We start from the raw sequence: 18065 nt of genomic DNA on the forward strand, positions 1-18065 counted from the left end.
AAAAAATGTAAAAAAAATTTCATTCAATTTTGTATTGTCATATATTTCACTAGATTAAAAGAGGATACTGTTAAAAGGTTTTGACTGTTTATTACATTTTACAATTAAGGTAAAAGAGGTTTTTACAAAATTAAGGTAAAAAGAGAGGTTAAAATTAAGGTAAAAACAAAATTAATAAATACTACTGTGAGACAAGAAAGGTGAAACAAAAATTAATATAAAATACTGGATATTTGAGTGAAATTAGTTCCTCTAATGTCTAATTCCTTCCATGTCTTTCTGTAAATTCCTCCATGTCTTTCTGTACTTGAGGCAATTTACTTATTCAAGGGCACAGTTGAATAGCGGGGAAATACATTTTACAACAATTGGGTAAGAGGTTTTTTACAAAAAACAATTGGGTAAGAGGTTTTTTACAAAATTAATATTTACAAAATTAATAAATACTACTGTGAGGACAAAGTAAAGGTGAAACAAAAATTAATATAAAATACACAAGTAAAGGTGAGGTGAGTTCCCACAGTAAAGTGGGAACTTGTTCCTCCATGGCAGCAGCCAACTATACGGTTCCTCTAATGTTTAGTTCCTTCCATGTCTTTCTTCTGTACCTACGTATACGTATAAACCAGTTCGGTCTGCTTTTCTTGTTCCATGTTCCAGAAAAGTGAGGCACAGTTGAAGAATAAAAGCGGGGGGAATGGGGTTTAATAAAAGGGGTTTCTCAGGAGTTGATGTCACCATTAGTAACCTCTTCCAAACCTTCTGTGTGAATTTTTTAGCATCAAACTTTTTATTATATTGAACTACCCACCTCAGATGTTTAATGCTAAAAAATTCAAGGGGTGGGTAATTCAATATAATAAAAAATATGAGGGATCTTAGGGAGTTAATTTAAGAATACAATAGTTACCAAAAGAATACAATAGTTACAAAAAACATTATAAAAAGAAAAATGGAATTTAATCTTCCTCTGCTTTGCCTCTGTAATATGGAATATCAAAACCTTTCTTCCATGTTTACACACTACTACTACACAAGTAAGGTGAGGTGAATACTGGTGGAAGCGCAGTAAAGTGGGAACTTGTTCCTCCATGGCAGCAGCCAACTACGGTTCCTCTAATGTTTAGTTCCTTCCATGTCTTTGTACCACCTACGTATAAACCAGTTGTTCGGTCTGCTTTTCTTGTTCCATGTTCCAGAAAAGTGAGGCACAGTTGAAGAATAAAAGCCGGGGAATGGGGTTTAATAAAAGGGGTTTCTCAGGAGTTGATCAATCAAATTGATCATAGTCTTTAGTTCACCATAGTCTAAGTCCCCCTTGGTATTTTACTTTAAGTTCTTGTTCCAGTTGATTCTGCTTGGTATTCTGCTTGTAAAAGTTAGATGTTCATATACTCGAAACCTCTTCCAAACCTTCTGTGTGAATTTTTTAGCATCAAACATCTGAGGTGGGTAATTCAATATAATAAAAAATATGAGGGATCTTAGGGAGTTAGATTAAAGTAAATTTATATAAACAGATTTTTTTCATCATTTTGTTTAATTTAAGAATACAATAGTTACCAAAAGAATACAATAGTTACAAAAAACATTATAAAAAGAAAAATGGAATTTAATCTTCCTCTGCTTTGCCTCTGTAATATGGAATATCAAAACCTTTCTTCCATGTTTCATTTTCATAGTCCCACTTGGACGATATTCCGTTTAAATGTCCTATTTCAGCATCAATCATTCTTTTCACTCTTGCACGAATGCATTCATAATCAAATATCTGAGGTGGGTAAGGATTCGATACTGAAAAACATTATTAAATTATGAGACAAGAAAATTTATTTGATTAAAATAAAATTTATCTAATTAAATTTATCTGTAATTTTGTCACTGTACTCTAACTGCAAATAAACACCAATTCGTAGCATGGTTGCACGATCCATGCTGGGTGGTTGCGCTGGAGAGTGATATCGTTCCACTGGCCTAGGCCAATACTTCAATAGTAAGCAGATCTAAATGGATTAAAGATGAGATGATGGCAGCGGCAATCAGGTTTTACCAATGTGGGGATCCCAGTTGGTACATGTGATTAGTGGTGTTGCTTTGTGTGGACGATCTGGGTGACAATGTTATATTTGCAGGGTATCATTCTTCCAGTACAGGTGTGGAGAGCTTTGTGAACTTTGAGAGGAAAGAAGGTAATAATAGGAGATTATAATGCCAAGTCGCCCGAGTTTACGTTATATAAAAGAACAATACCTGGCATAAAAAAATGGAGATTAATATACATGAATAACGATGAGCCGACCTTTTGGCGCAGGGATTCGAGCTCGGCGATAGATTTTTTATTTATGAAGAACACGCATTGACACTGCAATTTGAGAGTGTTAGAAAATGAAAGCCTATCGAACCACTTTATGATATTTTGAGTAGACAACGGAACCACATTTGGTCAAAGCTGTAAGTGTTATCAAGAACTTCCGGTTCGCGGAAGTTATTGGTGGACGGCTTGCCAACATCACTGACACAGAGGAAAAATCATTACTAAAGAATGTGAGAAAGCTAGAGTCACAGTTCAAGCACCTGAACGAAGGTACACATATTAGTGGAGACCAGACCAGAGATGACCAGAGATTAGTGGAGACTAGAGATGTTACGAAAAAGAGTCTGGGGGCTGCCAACAGAGCTTCTCAAAGAGCAAATGTAAGGAAAGTATGTCGAGGTAAGTCAAAGTGCTGAACTGAATTATGCCAAGACATTGGTTGACCCATTGGGAAGGGAATATCAGTAGTAACTGGTGATAGCTGATATCCGTAATATCAGTATCCGGTGATATAAGTAACAGCCATAGCCAGTTAGAGAAGAGAGTTTAGTAGCGGAAGACGTACCACCTCTCTGCCATGGATGAACTGAAGACTGCAGGAAAGAAAATGAAGCTGCACAAGAGCTGTCGCCTGGTCCAGACGGCATTCCAGTTGAGGTCGTCCGGATACTGGTTGAAGAAGCCCCAGGCAACCAGGCAACCATACTTGGGGGTCATGAATGAGATTTTGTGAGGGGACTACATTCCAACCTCCTGGAAAGCTTATGTTTAGCTCTGATTAAGAAACCGAATGCACCGGAAGGTTTAGTAGGTTATATATCACTTTGCATAATGAATAATTTATTCAAACTATTAGAGAGAATGATTGAGGTCAGGCTGAAAACACATATTGAAGAGGGTTGTCCTAATAGGCAATACGGATTCCGGTCGGGGAGATTAACTACTGACGCGGTGAAGGGTATAATGAGACTGGTGGACACCGCGGCTGTGACACTGGTGGACAATTGGTGAACACATCCTGTGGTGGTACTGGTCGATGTACAAAATACCTTAACTCTCAGTTGCAAGGCCATATTTACGCTGTTGAGGGAAGTTGGGAAAGTTGAGGGAAGAAGGTACCAGATTGTTTAAGAAAGCTTATTCAAAGATATTTGCAAGGGGATCATCATATACCGCACTGGTAATAGTGAAATTAGATTTAGAGTGTCGAGCGGAGTCCCTCAAGGCTCAGTATTAGGTCCGGTTTTCTATAAAACCGGACCTTTCGCGAACGACATTGTATTATGGCGAAAGGTGAAAAAGAGGTGGCTGCAGCGTCAAACGAGGTGTTAACAATAGTCAGTGACTGGATGAGGGCTAGAGGTCTACATCTCCCATACCGGAAAACTACGATGATTCTAATGACTGGAAGAAATAAAATAGATCCAATCCAGATCAGAACAGCAGAAGGACCGGTTCACTCAGTAAAAAATTAAAAATACCTTGGGATGTGGCTTGACTGCAGACGATCTTTCACATTCCACATGCAAGAAACTCGTACCAAGGCTGAGGAAGTGGTTAAGAATTTAAAACAGAACTGAATTTTTGCCTCGCTCAATTCTTAACTGATCACGGTTTCTTCAGAGCATACCTCTTCGCGAGGCCCATGGCGGAGAGCTGAGAATGTCAATATTGTGATAGAGATATGGCAGAACATGTATTTTTCTCATGGAGAAATACAAGAATGTATCATTATAACTGTAAGGAAAGACCCTGACAACGTGATCGCTGTGATGCTAACTGTAGTGAATAAATTTGCGGTGGGGTCTGGTTTTGTGTACAAGCCACTGCTGCAACAGAAGGAAAGGGATGTGTTGAGGGACTCAGTATTAGGTCCGGTTTTCTATAAAACCGGACCTTTCACGAACGACCTTGTATTACGGCGAAAGGTGAAAAAGAGGTGGCTGCAGCGTCAAACGAGGTGTTAACAATAGTCAGTGACTGGATGAGGGCTAGAGGTCTACATCTCCCATACCGGAAAACTACGATGATTCTAATGACTGGAAGAAAGAAAATAGATCCAATCCAGATCAGAACAGCAGGGATTCCATGCTGGGTGGTTGCGCTGGAGAGTGATATCGTTCCAGTGGCCTAGGCCAATACTTCATTCCAGTGATGTAAGATGTAAGATGTTAAGATGTAAGATGTACCTTAGTGAAGTAACATAAGACTGAGTCCCAGTCGTTGGGTGGGGTTCTGGGAATGACATAGTTGGGCCTAGTTCCTCCTCCCGGGAGTTAGGGGCATGCAAGAATAAAGACTGAGACCAGGTCATAAATTGATGCAACAGAAAAAGTCCTGAGACCAGGTGAACTGGACTGAAGAGCAAAGGGGTGATTGACAGCCTTCTGTGGAGCCATCGTTCATCTTTGCTTGTGCAGATGGGCGGTTGTGATGAGTCACAGGGACTCTTGTTTCCCTGAGCTCAAAGGCACCCCTGGGGTCATGCTGTGCTTAATTGCTGATGTGACCTTGGGTGGGGAGAAACTGTCAATTAGGAGTTTTAGTTGGTAGCGTGCAGGCACACAACTTCTGCAAGTCCGACAACCCCACTTGTGGGGGAGTACATAAATGGTATTTCTCTGCAACACTGACAAAAAACCTTATAACATTCTATTTTCAAATTGATTTTAAATTTATAACAGTGGTGTTGGATTTATAAGCACAAACAGTCTATTTGTATTTATACTAAAACCAAAGTGTTTTATCCCATTACTTAAACAGTAGGTATGAGTCAACAATAAAATTATTTAACATTTTGTTTTTTACCCTACTCTGCGATTACATCAAAATAAATGACTAAAAACAAAATACTGTAATTCAATAAAATACTTTGTTATTATTTGCATTAGTTATTTTGTCTAACATATTTTGTGTCAGGAATCCTAAATAAATTTAATTAGAAAATTTATTATATTATATAAATAAGTATTTCTCTATTTCCTTCAATAGTCAAAAAATAATCACTGTATTTTTCTTTACTCAATTGAAATTAGACGAATGTAGAACAGAACAAAATGTTCTGTTCTGTTCTGTCATAAAACCATTTTTATGTTATACATTTACACATTTACTGTGCTGGACAATTGTACAGTGCATTTCTCAAATATGTAGTGACGTTATTCAACTTAACTCTCATTATCATCCCATAATCAGTTTGCCATAAAAAAATCTTGCATCATTTGTTAACTCTTTTTCATATACAATGAAGGTAAGCTATTGATTTATCAAATATTTGTTTCCTTTGTTTTAAATAAAAAAAACAAGCTACTTCAAGGAAACTTATGTCGAATTATACAAATGATTGAACATAGAAATTGAGGTTCCATAATTTTTGGCCATTTATGATAATTTTGGGAATGAAGTACACACTGGAACTTCAAAAGTAAGTAAAATAATATAGGTAGCAAGGATTAAATGAATTTCTAAAGTAATAGCTTCTCCTATATATAGATAGAATAAAATCTTTAATAGTGAAAGTATATGTGTATAAAATAATAATTTCAGATAGTAAAAGAGTAAATGGGATGGTTTACTTACCGAATGTCTTTATCAAAATGAATAACCAAACTGCAAAGGAAACTAATATTAATACTACACCAATTATTGACTTCAATTCTCCTGAAGGTGCAGTCATTTCTGCATAGGTTTGGCAGAAACTTGCTCGATACAAACATTTCTTCTCTTCTATAGTTAGATTCCTCCAGTCACATTTTTCTTTCTCTCTAAGGGCCTGAAATTTTAAAGTTCTTTTCAAATTAACTTGTAACCCATTTAACAAATACATAACAAATATGTAACAAATACGTAACAATTATGTTATAGCATTGTTATAATAACATTATGTTATTTGTAAAATATTGTTCCTTTATCAATTTATATCTGTCAAAATACAGATAGACTATGAAAGAGTACAATAACCACATCACAGGTTCGCTAAAAGTCTTGCTTATTTTATTCTCTGTAACATGTAAATTTTCTTATCACTAGTGAGAACTTTGGATGTTGATACCAACATGGTTAAAAGAAGCTTCATCAGTAAATCATAAAGGTATGCAGTGATAGACTTCAATCCATTCACTCACGTCACGTCACGTCACGTGGCATATTTCTACACAAACTGAAACATTCAGTGAAAATGTAACATTTATACAAGTCTTTAAAATATTAAGTAACCTATATATTCTCCCCAAACTTGTTGTGGGACAAGGGTTCAATCGTTTTAACTTTAGCTTCACATAAAACTATGTCAACATGATTACTAGCACCAGGAAAAATACCGCGTGCATATTGTTAAAATCCTACTGTAAAATCAATGCATAAGCCATATCTGCAGATTCCTCATGAGTGATTAATAATTCAAACAGTTAACAGTTCACCAGTACTTTAGTTTGTGTCAGTAACACTAACTAATGTTAAATTAAAGTTCAGTTGAGGATATTCTCTATAAAATAAGATTCATTTCTGGGAAATATTTTTTGATATTTCTCATGCCAAATTTATTTTAATAGTGCATTATATTACTTACAGAGCAAAAATCAGGATGAAACTTTTCAGCATTGTTAACTTGAAAATTAAGATTTATGTACCTATACTTCTTACATGACTTCCTTTTTTAGTCATTGCTCAGTAGATTACACTCATATTTATTATTTTTTTGTTAATATTTTATTTATTAAATTGGGAACTTTTATGTGCACTACTTTTTCTGTTCAAAATGTAAATTTCAACATTTCAAGTAATTAATTTATTAAGTGTTATACATTTAAAATTTGATAAAAATATCAATAAGCAAAGATCTTACATAAAGCAAATGTCTTATTTTCCAGAATGAACAAAAAAAAACCTTAAGGCCTATGTAAATCCTTGGTAGAAATTTGTTTAATATTTAGGGAACACTAGAAAAGAATTTTAAAAATGCAGGCGAGTCAGATAAATCTTACTACTCCAGCTTTTTTTACTAAGTATTTGCAGCAATGTCTGATTTGATAGCTTTTAAGCAATATCTCTTATCAGTAAAACATTATTAAAATTTTTCCAGCTATTATTAACTTCTTTCTTAACACAATTATAATTATGTTTAAGCCATTTGCTAAATACCTTAATAATGGAAATGATTAAGTGAAAAATGAAGTAAAATTTGGAGCTTCATGTAGCCTTATTTTTTTTATTGGCTTTCAATATTAACTCATTAAAGGACAAGCTTTAAAATAAACTATGAATTAAAATTTTCATTATGAATATTTTCTTCTAATGCAATAAAAGAATTTTGAGCTATCTGTTTAGTCTGTATCTAAGTATAACTACTTAAACATCTTAGATTTTTTTATATAAACATTAGACACTTGATTATATTTGATAATTTTTGTTAATTTAATTTTTTTTTTTAATAACTAAGATGAAACCCCCAAATACTTGCAACAACATATTAAAAAATACAACCATTTTATTGAAGGGTTATCAATGGAATAATTAACTAGGCCTTGTTTACTGTAGTAGTAATAATTGGTTCATGTTAAAAGGGTTCTTGATAAACTAGTCTCATATTAAAAATTAAATTTTAAGTTTAGTATAAAAAACATTTACAATGACGTAATTGATAAAATCTGGCTGTTACCTGTATGTAAGGACTGTTGCTCTGAAAGCGAATTGCTGGACAAGGCGTCATTACACAATCAAAATATGTTGGATCTCCATTTATTCCATGGCCAACGATTTCTCTATCTCCAATGATTTTTTCCCAGCTACCAATAGGGTAAGTATGGCGAACACTGTTGACTAGCAAGTTGTAGCTAGGTTGACATAATCTACCTATTATCCAGTATTGAAATTTTATTTTAAAAATGCTAAATTGCAATTTACACATTTGGTAGTAAAATACATTTATGCAGCTCTTATCTTTAAAATTATTATAAATATCTAAATAAGATATAACTTTATAAAATTTGATAATTGTTTACAATTGGTCAATCTCATTAAAAGTTCTGAATGCAGGGAAAACAACTTGATACTTGGATATTTTTAAAGGTACTATTTCAAGTATCTTAAGGCCTACTAGTAATTAATTTCAATGGTGCGTTTATGCTGGAAATAATGTTTACTGCTCAGTTAATTTTTATTTCAATAATGTTACCTTTATTATATGAGCTCTGGTTTTTTTTTTGCTAAAAGCTACAAACATCGTATCAAATTAAATACAGTTTTTTAATCTTAAATTGGTTTTGTTCCTCAACTTTCAGAGTTCTAAAAGGCGATATTTCTTTTTTATTTTTATTTAGAATTGGAGGATTAGGCTTAGTGTTGGCTAAATTAATAAAGTGTTGGCTAAGTATCTCTAAATTAATTTTATTATGTTGTAAAGTTATGTAGTAGTTAATAATAGTTTACTGCATAACAAGTAGTTTTCATAACTAACTTCTGTAACATGAAAGAAGAATATCTGTTTTCATTTCTCACAAAAATTCCATGGTTTTTAATACAATAATTTTTTAATTAGTATTGCGAATAAAATCTTAACACCAAATTATCTTTAATAAGTATCTTTACGAAGTTCTATTTAATATGTAAAATTAATTGTGTAACCTACCCAATAACTAACATTTCAGTTTACAAAAATGGATATGAAATATCTAACGATATGAAATATCTTATTATTTATATCAGAATATAAATAATAAACTACAATACATATTCTATACAGATATTGAATATTTGAAACCCTTTCTATTCAAATTTAGAATAAAAGGAAGCAAATAAAAACTAATTTGCTAGGATTATCATTCCATAATTAGTTACTGGAATAAACAGTGTTGATAAATTTGGTGAAAATTAGCTGTATTTTTTATGAAAGGGTAAAAACCTAAAAGAAGTTTCTCACATAAAACACTCAACTAGTTGTAATTGTAACATCAATTTATATTTTAAATATAAGAAAAGAGAAAATTAAAACAAGGAAGCATTTTCTGACAATGTTGTTCTTTGAACAAGACTGATAAATTACTGTAATTAAAAATCACATTAGAACCAATGTTATAGTCAATGTTGAAGCTATTAAAAATAAACAAATGAAATACTTTTATTTATCAATAGACGAAGTAAAATCAGAATTATAATCTTTTAAAAATAAGATTAATTTGTATTAGGTAGTTCAAATTGGTAAATGAAAGATTGCCAAAGTTGAGAGAGTTTCCATTAAGAAGGCTCCTTTTCTTAACAGAAACTCACTTTAATGAGGATATTTTCATAAATAGAATATCAGAAATTAAACATATTTACATGAAGGTTTAAAAAAAAATCTATATTTCATGACAAAGCAGTCATATTCTGTAATTTTCTAGAATTTATTATAGATTGCACTGAAAGATATCATTCTTAGTAAAATTAGTTTAAGAAAAAGGAAGGGTACTTTACATTATAGGTCTGAATAGAAAATACAGTTAGGATTTGGATATCAGGAATAGATTCAGTAATTCTGATTCTTACGTCAGAATTTGCATTTGTGTAAATTTTTACAGTATGAAATTTTTACAGTATGAAAATTTTACAGTAAAAATACTGTATAAAATTTTTACAGTATGTTTTTTATCTGTTTGAGATAAAAAACAATATACTTGTTCGGTTTCTTATTTAAGCAATAAGTAAATCTCGTGTTGCTCAATATATTAAATGGTTTTTTATTAATGCTGAAAAAGTTTAGAAAAAATTTCAGTATAACAATGGAATTATGCATCTAAATTTTAGGTCAAATTTTATCGTTTATTTATTAACTGCTATGAGAATGAGTTTAATAAGGGTTGGGTAATCGTGTACACTGATCTGGTCAAAAAAAATTTAGATACTACAAATTACTACATTATTTTAATGAATATTTTACACTAACCTTGAAAAAGTTAATAATAATAATAATAATGGCTGAATATAAGGTTTTTTTAAATCTTAGAATATAGTAAACATCATAAGTGTAAATGATTAGCAATGACATTTTAATGAAAATGCTAGTTTTGTTCATACATGGTTAAGTAACAAATAGTTTTTATTGTTTTTCGTTAATTATCAGCATTCATGTTGTTCCGGTACTTTACTTTTTTTGGCCCGATGTAAAAATGAAAGAGCATTTTGAATTTTTCCTGCTTCACTACCAGCATGAACCAATATCAGCTTCGATCCTTTGGATACAGGTGTTTTATAGCCTTTATTTGAGCCATCGATCCAACCGTAACTTTTTCCAAGTGAATACAAGATTCATCTGAAAAAAATATCGGTCTTCCTTCTCGTCTGTAAGTGCTCATTTTCTTGATAATTTACTCGTTTAATACGTGTATACATTGTTTTTCTACTAAAATTTTCCTGTTTTTCAATTTTTTTCACCTATATCCCTTACTCCTCAGAATTTTCCGTAAGTTTCATAACTAATTCATCTGCAAATCTGGGTGTTCGGTTTTTAAAACGAATAACTTTTTCAATATTGGCAGGGCTTTATGTTTCTATATGAAAATTGTACGAGGTGTGTTCAAAAAATAACGAGATTTTGACGGTTGTATTAGTCCAATTCTCGGAATTTTTACCTTGTTGTATTGGTAAACATGTCTGAAAAGTGTGGGTACATTTTTAACTATATTGGATGTTTTAATCTTGTCAGCTGTCAAAAGGATAACATATGTTTTGGTACGATAGGCGATTTTTTATTTGTATAAATAATGGATCAGAAAATTTGTATTAAATTTTGCTATAAGAATGGAATGAAGTGTAGCCATGTTTTAACAATGTTTAATATTGTTTTTGGTGAATTTGCTATGAGTAAAACAAGGGTTTACGATTGGTATAAGCGATTCCAACAAGGTCGTGAAAACGTTGAAGATAACGGGCGCGCCAGCATATCAACAACCGATGAAAACTGAAAAAGTGAAAGAAATGATTATGAATGATCGCCGAATCAGAATCAGAGAAGTCGCTGATGGGACATCTCTTTGGCTCATGCCATAAAATTTTTCCGGATGTTTTAGGTACTAAACGTGTGGTAGAAAAATTTGTTCCAAAATTGTTGAATTTCGAACAAAAACAGCGGCGAATGGAAGTTGCTCAGGAGTTGCAAAATGAAGTCAACAACGATGCAGAACTACTGAAACTTATCGTTACAGATGATGAAACATGGGTTTATGGATATGATGTCGAAACTAAGGCTCAATCGTCCCAGTGGAAGCATTCTGGATCACAAAGACCGAAAGAAGCTCAACAAGTACGAATCGTGTATCGAATGTGAACGTTATGCTCAGAGTGTTCTTCGATTTTAACCTACAAGTATTTAGTATTACCTACAAGTTCAACGCAGTTTGCGTAAAGCAATCCGAAAAAACGTCCGGATTTGTGGCGAAACAATTCATTGCTTTTGCACCACGATAATGAGCCTGCTCACACTTCACTGCTTGTTCATCAATTTTTAGCCAAAAACACTGTAATGATACCCCAGCCGCCATATTCTCCAGACATGGAGAATGGTGTGACTTTTTTTCTAACCCAAAAATAAAGAGAACCTTAAAGGCCTGTCGTTTTGCAAACATAGCTAAGATTAAAAGCGAATATCTGAAAGAACTAAACACTATTCCAAAGACAGAGTTCCAAAAGCGTTTCGGGAATTGGGAAAGCGCCGGAATAAGTGTATAATATCTAACGGGAACTATTTTGAAGGGGGTAACAATGTAGACGAATAAATAAAATAATTTTATTTACTTTTGAACACACCTCGTATATTATATATCGTTAACGTGCATCTTTGGAAGTTGTCGAAGTTAACTTTCATTTTCATTCTATTACGACTTTTACACTTCTATTACCCAGCGTACTAAACTCTCATTTTCTCCCAGTTTATTTCATTCTGTTTTCACTTTACGTACAATTTTTCGCTGGATTTTCTTCTATTAGTTTGCTGTAGATATTCATTATTATACATTTGCTTTGGCTTTTTAGAGGTATTTCTTTTACTAATCTACGACTGCATCTTGGTTGAAGCATTAGGTAGATTAAGTATTTAAAAAATTTCTGTTATTGAATCAAAATTAGTATTGAAAAAACGGTATATAAAAAAATAGAATTACTGATTAAAGGTCGATAACAATTTACGGGTGAACTACACGATTGCAAGAAGGTAACTGAATTCCCGCTTCTACTCAGTCCTGAACCCATCGCACTGTCGCTCCTGTTGTACTAGGCATTGCTCTCGCCACTTCACATGCCACTCCCAATCGAATTTCTGCTCATCCGTATGTTTACGCTTTCTTAACTTTGAACAGTTATCGACCTCCCTGGCGCTAGTGGTAATGTTTCGGCTTTTCATCCGGAGGTCCCGAGTTCCAACCCCGGTCAGACATGGCATTTTCACACACGCTACAAGTAATTCATCTCATCCTCTGAAGCAGTACCTCCTAACGGTGGTCCCGGATGTAACTTTAAAACAGTTATACAGACTTCAGGAAAACACAGGCTTCTGGCATAAAATTTAAAAAAATTCTTGTAGATTTATGAATTCATCATGCTGAGTGAACATAAAACATTATAGGCTGCTCTGCAAGTTGACTGCACTGTGATATGATGCGGTTTACCTTGTAACTAATAAAAATTGATTATGCACCAGCAGTGACTATCTGACAATGATGATTTTCATGATAGTACAGCACAGTTAATGAGCAACAGCAAGTTGTTGACTATGATAGGTCACTAGTTGCAACTCTAATTTTTATTTGATTTTGACATTTAATCAAAACTTGCCATAAAATTAGTTTGTTAGTTTTCTTTTCTTGTGCATCATGATATTTTTTTAATGCCATCTAACAATGTTTTTCTAAAATTGCTGGCAGTTTTGTAGATTTGTCCAGAAGTTTAGCGTATAATTATCTATTTGTAGGTGTGTTTTTGAAAACAAATTATTAACACATCAAGCTAGGAATAAAAAATACATTTAAAATTAAAATAAATGAAATAAAATTTAATTGTTAAATTAAATTTAATTTATACTCACTTTTTATAGTCATCCCTTGAGTACAAAAACTGAGTCTTCTGTTTCTCCCCAACAATGATTTATTTTTTACATTACGTTTTAGCAATTGTTCATGTTTAAACCCGAGAAATTATAAATATAATCATGTAACCAACCTTAATCTACACGCACTCGTTTCGCTCGCTAGTCAAGGTTAGCGAGTAAAGCGAGCGTGGGTTTAGTTGGTTAAATTATATTTATAAGCAAAAGCAATAATGCTTATATTGACTCTTTCAGGCATATTTGGAAGACCCATATTTGAATAAAATCGAGACACTGATTATAGGCAGAGACACCAATGCCTCGTGGTATTTAATATGTTTAAATGTGACCAATTGGTTTAAACGTGACTAATTACTAATACGTAACGTAAAAAAAAACCATTGTAGGGGAAAAGAGAAAAGGCCCTAAAAGGTTTATACAAAGCACATAAAAAGACCATTATTATTATCGTCATTTAGCTCAAACAATGATATAGAGTACTAAGAGAGAGTACTAAATTCATAGGGGGTGTACAATCAACGTGTAAAAAAATGCTAGGAAGAAAACTGAATAGACCATTTAATCCGTTTAAATTAAAAATTTTATTTTGTATATATTTATAAATTTTGCAAATTCTACTTTTAATTTTATTTAGTAATAATTGTTATCTCTCTCTTCCTAGTAAGTTTAAAACGAAGGAATTTTTGGATGTAATTAAATATTCTAAGTTTCATTCTAACATACATCAAACATAGAAAACTTTTATAATAAATTTAGATTGAAGAGCGTCATGGAAAGACTGATACATTATTTTGATAGTTGATAATAGAATGACAATTTTGTAGTAAATTTAAAAGGCAGTAAAAAAAAACTAGCTATAACATTGTTAAGTTTAAATTTATTTTAAAGTAAAAAAAAAAAAAGATTTCTGGTCTAGACAAGAAAGATTTGAATTTTATGAATGTGCTCCAGAGATGACTGTTCATAAAGATATTAATATAACTTATATTCAAATAAATACAGGTTTCATAGGTTTCATTATGGACAAACTTAATGAATTGGTAATTGCAGAGAAATATCCTTCCTGGACAAAATCGCTGTTATTAAGACTAGAAATCACCATGCTTAATTTGAGGAAAAACACTCAGCCGTTGGCAATATTTTTATTCTGTTTAATATATTAAATATTAAAGGAAGAAGTCGTCTGAAAGGTTTATTGTTTTATTCTAGACCTTAAAACACCATTTGGTGTAAAAATACCACCCAAAAGTAGGGTCAATGGTTGCCTATCATCACTAGTTCATTTCTCTTCACTAAAACTTAAGATCAAAAGTATAGGATTCTACAATGAATTCCCAAAAATTTAAATTGCAGTATATTATTGTAACAACGAGTGATTTATTAAAAGTAGAACTTAAAATTCATTTTTATTATTGTTTGAATAAAAAAGGGTATGACTGACTTTCTATGTTTAGATTACTCGAGTTATTTAAATAAGCAAATTAATTCTTTGCTTATTATTCTTTACAGTCAGTTTAAATCATCAATAAACTAAATAGATTATACTCGCAGTTTGCAGAAAACAGTTGAAAGTATTATATACTGAATCGTTTCAAGAAATAAATTAATACTAAAATTTCGTATCGCACTAACTTAAAAATAACTATCAACCTTTTCCTTATGGTTACACTATGCTATTTCAAGGTACAGGGTTCCAGTCAGGTTTGGTTAAGTCTGAAATAGGATTTTAGTTTACATGCAAATGCAGTCACCTAAAACCTAAAGATTACTGCATATAACAGTCATTTCATCCAGGTGATCAAAGGCTTTCAAAAAGCCCCGTCCCGCTTAGAGACTAAATTTGGGAAAAATCTTGATTCGGTTATTCGATGCTGTTTAACTGTGCGAAACTTAAGGTTTCATTCATATTAAGGGTAGCTGTTGGCTATTAGTGACGAAGTACAAAAGTTTCGATGACAATCGAATAAGTATTGAACTGTGTTGGTAGTGATGGATTTATACTTAGCGGAGACAAAGTCTGCAAGAGCTTTCACCTTTCTTTTACCTGGTTTTTAATCAGCTGGGCGATTTTGTTTCCCAGAGCGAGTTCGCTTAAGCTCCTAGATTGCACAAAGCTCTAATTTTACTAATTAAATTATTCTATTTTTTTTTTTTGCAGATTTGGACAACATAAATTATTTTAGAAGAAGAGGGTAATATTTTAAAAATGCTTAAAGAGGGTCGGACATGTAAAAACGATTTGAGCTTAAGAAAAAAAGATTTGATGAATTTAATTTTTAAATGAAAAGCAGTACTATAGCAGTTATTTTGTTTTTCTTTAAAATTAATGTATATCAAATTAATTTCTTTTAATATGCCGTATTATCTTTTAAAAAGAAATCATTTTTACGAGAAATTAAGATATATTTCCTATGAGCAGTATATGTAGTGTTAAAACACTACAATATTATTTATTTAATCTTATAATTTAAGACAAAATAAATTTCACAGTTGCAAATATAAATTTATTGTAGCAATATATGTTGGTTAATTTTATACGACTTTTAACAAAAAATTGGTGTAAGCTTAAAAACATTTCTATTATTTACCAAATAAGTAACTTATGTGGCTAAGAAAGAAATAATAAGATACGTAAAATTCTAGCAACTCGTAAAAAGTGATAAAAAACTTATTCTAATGTAACATTATACCTGCTCTTACAAAACCGGATGAAAATATAATGCTTGACATCGTTTTAAAATATGGAAAGCTTTTAGACGAAAAACTTAATGGTTAATATGTTGTTATACTTTATGTTATTTGTTAAATACTAAAACAAAACAACACTACTTCTTCTTATCTACCTCACAAGAATCCATAATGTTTTCTTCTTCAGTTATATTTTTTATATATTTTTTGTGTATATAAGTCTATATATTTTCATCAATATATATATATATATATATATATATATAAGATTTGGCAATTATTAGTCAAGTGTGAAACAATAACTAATGAAGTGTGATTCTAGTAGTTCCACTCCAAAATAACCGTAACGGTTTTTATTAATAGTTTAGTATCAGTCTTACGAATGACAGACACTCTCGCTATTTAACGATTTGGAAAAATAATTCATATAGGGGAAATAATATTTACTGTTCCTCAAATCGCTGCAGCTATTTCTGACCGATAAAAACAGTTTCCTCTTAGCTGTAATAAATATTTTATTTATTCCTTCTAAACAAGTACTGACGCAATTCAATAAAGATTAAATGGATACAAAAGTTTTACATTAATCTTAATAACAAATAATTCTAAATCTGAAAATGGATAATTAAACGCGGCCAATCCCTGCGACATGGAGGATACGGACACAGTAGTTTTAAATTAAGAATAGGGTCTGACCTTGACTATTACTTAAAATGGTGGTCGAATTATATACTGTTTTCCTAATGTGTACGTTGCAATACAACAGGTAAACAATAAGCAACCCACCCACGGCCCAATGAAGTGAGGATGATACGTAAATAAGGTCTAGTTTTGTACAGACTCTGGCAGACCATTTCTGAACATGGTTAATTGAACCCTAACCACCAAAGTACATCGGTATTCTTTGTCTGTTATTCAAATCCGTATAAAAGTAACTAACTTTTACTCGGATTTGAATTTCGGAACCTTCGAAAATCAACTGTTAACAACTGATTTGCGACGACGAGTTAACCACTAGACCAGCTCGAAGGGCTGAATTATATACAACGATTTAATTCATTAATCACGTGATTAACCAGGATACTGTAGTAAAATCACCATCAATCTGTGATAATTAGTCTTTGATCTAATTCCTCCGGTCTCACACCGGAGGAATTCCAGTGCATCATCCTAATGGGAGAACAGCAGTGAACGGCAATTGCAAGTTTCAATAAGTTCATAATGGAAGAGCTAAGAGCTGCAAAAGAAGCCTGAAGGAGAAGTCGGAGGGTGCTGGGGTGGACAGGCCCACGACCAAGTGCCTCAGGGGCCTGCTGAGCAACTGAGAGGGCCTGCTGAGCAACTGAGAGTCGCCTTGGTGCGGTGAAGCCATGGGCACTCTGTTCCTGGTGCTCTATGGCGTTCTCATTACTATGGAAGGCAGTTGCCACTTGGTAAGTATTGGGCTGGTACGTTCTGTGTTGTAAATCACAGAACGTACCATTTTATGATTTTTTATGTTTTTATGATTTTTTACTCTTGGTGTTAGTTATTGTGGTTGCGGGAGTTATATTGTGGGAGCATGTGTTACCATGAGTGTTCACAGTATGGAAAGAAATTTTCCTCTGTTACGTGTGTTTTTTCCTTGTTGTGATGTGTGAATGATTTGTTACTCCTTGCGTTGGTGTTATCCTTGCATGAGTTGTGTTGCGTGAGTGTGTGTTTAGATGTTTTACTTGTGATTGCAGTGACTGATTGTGTGTGCAGGTATTTCTCCTCTTCCTGAAGTAATGCTGCAAAGCTGTTCACAGGGGGGTGACTGGAAATGCAGGGGTGGAAGTTTATTCAGTAGAGCACAGGAACACATATGCACTTAATAACATCTTGCAGAATAGCAAGTTGATGACACTGCTTTGATGCCTGTAAATGGGGTCCTCCACCTTTAAAAAAATAAAAAAAAAGTTTCGCCTTTGGAACTAGAGCGTCACTTTACCACATACATAACAAAAATTA

The 18065-nt window shown here is 32.6% G+C and overlaps 1 protein-coding gene across 1 annotated transcript; it reads right to left on the reverse strand.

Moving 5' to 3' along the window:
- Positions 1–1527: 1527 nt before the first annotated feature.
- Positions 1528–13392, reverse strand: LOC142329674 (cytochrome c oxidase subunit 4 isoform 1, mitochondrial-like). The gene is made up of 4 exons (XM_075374362.1): positions 13365–13392; positions 7971–8164; positions 5894–6086; positions 1528–1794 (listed from the first exon to the last, which is right to left on the reverse strand). The coding sequence occupies exons 1-4, from the start codon at positions 13375–13377 to the stop codon at positions 1613–1615; spliced, it is 582 nt and encodes a 193-aa protein (XP_075230477.1). The 5' UTR covers positions 13378–13392; the 3' UTR covers positions 1528–1612.
- Between the last annotated feature and the right edge of the window lie 4673 nt (positions 13393–18065).

Source organism: Lycorma delicatula, chromosome 1, assembly GCF_047948215.1.
Source record: "Lycorma delicatula isolate Av1 chromosome 1, ASM4794821v1, whole genome shotgun sequence".
NCBI lineage: Eukaryota > Metazoa > Arthropoda > Insecta > Hemiptera > Fulgoridae > Lycorma > Lycorma delicatula.